The sequence below is a fragment of the Xenopus tropicalis genome, chromosome 4 (assembly GCF_000004195.4).
Source record: "Xenopus tropicalis strain Nigerian chromosome 4, UCB_Xtro_10.0, whole genome shotgun sequence".
Classification (NCBI taxonomy): Eukaryota; Metazoa; Chordata; class Amphibia; order Anura; family Pipidae; genus Xenopus; species Xenopus tropicalis.
Window position 1 is genome coordinate 48,557,629 of NC_030680.2, and position 6,397 is coordinate 48,564,025.

At 41.0% G+C, this 6,397-nt stretch overlaps 1 protein-coding gene across 1 annotated transcript in view; it reads left to right on the forward strand.

Moving 5' to 3' along the window:
- Positions 1–5,459, forward strand: part of LOC116410385 (5-hydroxytryptamine receptor 3A-like) — a 29,681-nt gene extending 24,222 nt beyond the window's left edge. Inside the window, exons 7-9 of the mRNA XM_031900744.1 lie at positions 3,472–3,676; positions 4,494–4,697; positions 4,777–5,459. Coding sequence (XP_031756604.1) covers positions 3,472–3,676; positions 4,494–4,697; positions 4,777–5,057 — 690 coding nt within the window. The 3' untranslated portion in view covers positions 5,058–5,459. The remainder of the gene's footprint in view (positions 1–3,471; positions 3,677–4,493; positions 4,698–4,776) is intronic.
- The last annotated feature ends 938 nt before the right edge of the window (positions 5,460–6,397 follow it).

Genomic DNA, 6,397 nt, shown 5'->3' on the forward strand with positions numbered 1-6,397 from the left:
ATTAATATAGCCATCATAAGGGAACTTTGTATCACCTAGGCCCCATAATTCAAGGTTTTCTATTTTTTCCAAAGGGATGTAGCTCAGGTATTTCTTGTAGAAATCTTGGAATAGTATAGTCACTTGAGCCCCACTGTCTAATAGAGCATCTCCGTAGATTCCTTCAATCTGGACTGGAACAACTGGAGATGGACCTGCCAGCCCTTTAGGTAATTCAGGTCCCCGCCATGTGCAAGCTTCTCTAACCCCTTTCTGGGTACGGGGAGGAAATTGTCCTTTGAGCTTTTCCATACTGGTATGGTATAATGCACCTTCTGTTGGCATCTTTCTTACTTGGGTTTTGGAGGCCTCCTCGCCATTGTCTACCCATTGTTTAAATCTATTGGAGCTTCTTTTAGGCGGGCTTCCAGTTTGCTCCTTCACTGGGGCCCTCTGAAGTTTCCCTGAGCCTTCCCTTTCTCTTTAGCCAGAAGTTTTGCTATTACCTTCTGGGCATTTTCAGCATTTCGGCACTGCCTCTTGTAATGGCCATCTTCACCACACCGATGACAGAACCCCAGTACTCCTTTTGTCCTATTTAGGTGAGGGGGCCCAGGTGCTGGGGTATTCTCATATGTGGGTTGACAATCTTGAGCCTGGCTCGAGATAGGCTTCTCACAGCATACAATATCTGACCTGCACTTAGTGTCTTTTTCTAATGCAGCCAGTTGAATTTTGGCTATCCTTTCAACCATCTCGCTCAGAGCATCCAGCCGGATGTGTATCTCACTTTGCTCTGGGGCTATAGCTCCAGTACTTGCTTGAACACTTCGGGTGGCTTCCCTTCCTGGTTCCAAGTTATTTGAAGTCATGCTTTTACTGGTAGGCAGTAACTTGGCTTCCATAAGGGCCTCTTCCTCCCGTACTTGTTTGATTAGTTGGGGGTAAGTGGGGACTGCACGGTCTTCCTTTGGCATCCTTAGCTTCCACATGATGGGATCATTCGGTTGAGCACCTTTCAGGATTTGCTTTACTCTAAGCTGGTCAGCCATATAGGGATCCATTCCTTTCTTTAATATTATATGGTGCAGTATCTTCTCTAGCCGTGGGATATAATTGGACATCCTTTCATCTTTCTCTTGGTAGGTGTGTTCAAACTGATACATGAGATCAGCCACATTCTCAGTTCGGCCATACACATCATGTAAAGCTTGCAAGTAATCAGAGGCACAACAATCCCTTTTGCTCTGCTTCAGGGCCCGAATTACATCCGCAGCTGGACCCCTCAAACTCTCAGTGATTATCTGTTTCTTCTGTGACTCTGGAACATCCCATTCTTCAAGGGCTTGGGTGGCTTGATCCATCCAGGCTTCAAAGTCATCTTCCCCTTCTGGCGTGGGTTGTTTTCCTGAGAAAATGTGTAGTTTTCTGTATCCAAACCCGCTGTGAGGCTGTACAGGCCGAACACACTTCTCTACTAAGTTTCCTAGTGCAGTAAGGATATCTGCCCCAATGGCAGCAGGGGGCCCACATGGATTTGCTGAGAGGGATGGGTTACTAACTTCTTTGTTTCTGGCTGCTGGATGTTCAACATCTCCTTCTGGTGTGATAACTGAAACTGGTGAAGCAGGTACAATCAAGTTACACTGATATTTCTCACTGCCGAATGTCATCATGAATGGCACATCATCAGGATTGATAGGATCCTCCATTTGCAGCAAAATACATGTCTTTACATCCTTGTTATCTGTTTTCCTATCAACTATCAGGCAGCGGCCAAAAGGTGACATTTCATCCATTAGCTGGTAAATCTGCCTTGAATTTAGGTTTGTCTCTGCTATTATCAGAGCTAGGCAATACGTGGGGTTTGCCTGACGGTCATGACACCAGTCTAGCACGGCTTGTGGCTCCATCTTCGCTTCTTATGGCAGGATGCTATACAACTGGTGAAAAGGGGCGGAGTCAGTGATGTGGGTGAAGTAATCCCGGACGAGCCCCCAAATGTAGCACACCCTTGGGTGAGACTAATATATATGGGTAACTCCAGCACACTCAGTGACACCCCAATGACTGACCACAATAATGGTAAACAATAAGATCCCTTTTCTTTATTAAGCGTAACAAACAATCAGCAGGGATCTGACTATGATTTAAAATATTAAAGCAAGATATATATGTATAACAATATACCAAAGAACAATAAAACAATTTAAATTGCCAATATAAAGTATGCAGAAAATATATATGCTAAATGTTGTAACTTAATTCCCCTGTCACAGTCCCAGATGATTTTTGCACGTTGGGGCCCTTATTGAGTTTAGCTTATGGGCCAATAGCACTGTTCCTTTCATTTGCCGGTTAGGAGTATAACTCTATAAACTTAGCGAAGAAACACTTTCCTTCCAGGTGAGAAATGACTTGGCAGAGTGTATAGTTCAGCAACAGATGGATTAGCTCCTATTGGTTAATAATACACAGTTCCCCAATAGTGTGTGGTGTTGCAGGTTACTCACAGTCTGTGCTCCAAATCACTGTATCCCCTTTAGTAACAGATCTCAGATTGGACACAGGCAGCTCTGCCCTCCAGCATCTGTAATCCCCTGGGCCTCTCTGCAGCCTGTCAGCCTGGGACTCTCCTACCAACAGTAGGCAGCTTCCCCCTGCTCCCTTTCTGGCTAGCACTGATAGCTCTTTTACAGGTGCAAGTCCAGAGCTGGGATAGCAGGGTCAGCTTCTCCCTGTAGCAGCTTCTCCTGGGCCAGGATCCCTGCAGGTGTCTCTCTCCCCTCTGGCAGCTCTCACACTCAGAGCAGGCACAGCAGGTAGGCAACAGGCAGCAGTTTTATCCCTGGCACCCACTTCTCTCCACTTTTTATAATCCAGGAGGGTGGTCCTCAAAACATTTTGCGCCTTTCCTTATCATTGGTGGATTCAAAGCCCCAGCAAGGTCCTCAGGTCTGCGGCATGCTGGGATATGTAGTCCTGTAAACTGTCTATGCAATTGTTCATGTTTCTTGCTTTAGTTAGGGGTGTTACACCACGAAGACTGCTTCCTCTATGGAAGGGAAGTAGACAGCTGGAGGGCCATGCAGGAGTTCCTGTCTGCGCTGGGCCCCTCCATAAATTTTTTTTGGGGGGGGGGAGCCTGGTGCAGACTAGTTACATCACTGGAATTCAGTATCAGTATCTGGAGTGGGTTGGAAATAACCAATGTATGAATATGGAATATAGCATGCTTGCAGAACTGCACATATATGTAAGAGTCAACCACTGCCACCGTCATTAGTATTACTTCTTTGACAAAAAAAAGAGAAGCAACACAAAGGAAATGTTTCCATGAAATTGTCCTTTTTATGGTGGGGAAAAAAGGATTGTTTGTATTACATTTCCTGCACCAGGCTAGGCACAACAAAGATTCACTTTACACAGTCTCTGTCTATTACACTTCTCCAGTAACTTGATTTTATAATCTAATTTTTTTTTCCTCCACAGATCCATATAAAAAGAAACCCAATAATTTACGTATTTAACCTAATCCTTCCAGCCTGTTTTCTGGTAATACTGGACATTGCCAGCATGTTTATGGAGGGAACTGAGGGAAGACTCACCTTCAAAGTTACTATTGTACTGGGGTTCTCAGTACTTCTGCTGATCTTAAGCGGCATGCTCCCTAATTCTGATACCCCACCCATGTTGGGTATTTGAAATCTATTTTTATATATTCTTCATTACCTAAATTTTCAAATGTTATTGATGCATCCAGGACATGCTGCACACTGCTCACTTCTATGTAAAATGAGAGTGGTCACATGTGCCAGAGGCTTCAGAAAATTCTTTTCGACCTGTATGTTTGTAGTTCACATGAATAAATTTATAGGATATACATGCAATATATACTGGTTTGGCTGAATTTGGCACTACTTCCTGAATATGTATCACAATATGGGGGCTAGTATTGACAGGCCATCATGCAATATTGTTGAATAACTGCTGATGTCACATTTAAAATTCTCATCTTCTGATTGGCCACATTGCCAAACATATGGTACATCAGCAGATGTCTAGAAGTTGGATAGTAATAATAGAATAAAATGTATTAAAATATGGGAGTAATTTAAAGAGAGTATTTGAGTATTAGAACTGCATCACTACCAGTATATCTTATAGCACTGTGCATCCGCTTGCGAGTAAATAAGCCATCAAACTGGCTTGTCATGGTAAAAATACCTGAAACTATCCAATCCAAAATTGTTTTTTTAACATTAATGACAGGATTTTATTAAGCATTAAGCATATGAAGTCCTTAAGCATTTCAGCCCTTTAACATATTGATTTGTTAAACTATAATTAATATATGGCTGAGCAGAAAACATTTTGCATTAAATTGATAAAGAGACATTTGCAAAGGTTGCAAATCTAAGCCTATATTGATCTGTAGTAATAATTTATGAGTGTAAATGTATCTTCTAACAATATTTTTAGGACTTATTTAATAATTTGTCTGGTTTGTGCAGGTATATTTTTCAGTGTCTGTATGATAATGATGGTGCTGAGTATAGGGGGGTGCATATGCACAGTCTCTATGAGGACAAAGTGTGCCACAGCCAGTGTCCCACTATGGATAAAAAAGTGGATAATTGGATATCTGGCTTGTGTCCTATGTTACGAAACAAAGTTTATCAAAGAACATCTTGTCAAAGTGGTCTCCAGAATCCATAGTAAGTACAGAGGAAAGTGAAACTAAACAATATTTGACATTGTATAAATACATCTACTAACAACCTGTCTCATTCACAGCCTGTGAGCATGACCAGAAGCCAACAAACAAAATAGAAGTAGAGGAGAAAAGAAGAAATCTCGCAGATGAGGATCCAATAACCACATCAGTGCAGATTTTAAATAAGATGTTGGTGGGGATTAAAAAGATCCATCATGAGATAGCTGTATCAAAGCACAAAGATGATTCCAGCTTAGAGTTTTATATAGCAGCGATGGTGCTGGACAGGTTTTTTCTGATCATTTACCTCATCACAGTTATCATCACCACCAGTATTATGATCAATGCTTGGCTCTCATAAGCCTTTCAAAGTATATCTGATTATAGTTATAATACAAAGAAAGGAAGGGGGGAAGAAATTACATGTTTAAGACTTTCCATTAAATAATCTCCTGGTTTATACCAACATTTGTGCTATTTGCAACTGCTATTTTATGTTAAAAAAGCAATTTTGCTAAACTGGAAATCGACTACTGCCCCCTCACTTACCTTTTGGAAAAAATTAATCAACGACGTGCTACCTAAGCAAAAACTAGTCTATACCTCTAGAGGCTGCCCAACCAAGTTCAATGCAGTGTGGGACACCTGGTTATCTGTATAACTCTGCCAGGCTCGCCAAAGCTCTATATACTCTCTCCTTCTTTCCTCTTTTCTTCTTTCCTTCTTTTTAAATTTTTTTTTCTATTGTTGTTTAAAAATGTTAAAACCTTAAATAAAAACTTATAAAAAAAAAAAAAAAAAATCTCCTGGTTTCAATTCCAGTTAGATAATGTATGCTTTTTAATTTTTAGGATTTCCTAGAGGCACACTTAATTAGAGATGAATGAGAAACTGTAGAAATTAGTTTAAAATCTTTATTTTGATGGAGTAAAAGTTTGTTCCAAAGTAACATGGACATAAATTTCAGTCAAATGACAAATAAATTGTGATAGTTTGATTGTTGTTGTGAGAATTCTCTGGGGCAAAGATGGTGTAAAAATGTTGGTCTCTTTTAGAGGCTTCAGAATAGAGATCAAAGCAAGAGAAAACTAAAGAAATGTCACAGTTAATGTGACAGAAGGAAAAACATTCAGAGGAAAACAGGGTTTTAAAAAAAAAAAACCTGCAGTGTGAGACAGTGACTTACTGATGGGCATCTCTGGCAGGACTATAGTAGCCTTGAGAGGAAACCTGTGAAAAGAGGACACAGCTACAACAAATCTGAGACTAAATAAAGAGGAAGACAAAAGGGCTTAAATGTCAAGGAGTTCATCTTCTTGTCCTTCACAGAATGTACCTAGAGTTGCCACCTCTCTGTTATTTTACCAGCAATGTAGTTGCCCTCAACTATAACCCCAAAACAAATACTTAAAGGAGAAGGAAAGGCTAATAAAGAGTTAATCTAAAGCTGAAGGCATACCTGCAGTTCTTTCAACAGTGCCCTTAAGTCTCCCCATATTTCACTTGTTCAGATGATCAGAAGCCAAACAGGAAGAAAAAAACACTGAGCTGTGTAAATAAAGTTCCCATAATGCCTCACTCCTGCACCAAGACCGTGACCAAGTGTACACGGTCAGTTAGTTAGACTTTGAGTCAGCTTCCTGCTGATTGGCTCAGATTCCTAAGGGGGGGAGTGAGTTCTTAGCATTCTTGAGGGAGGGG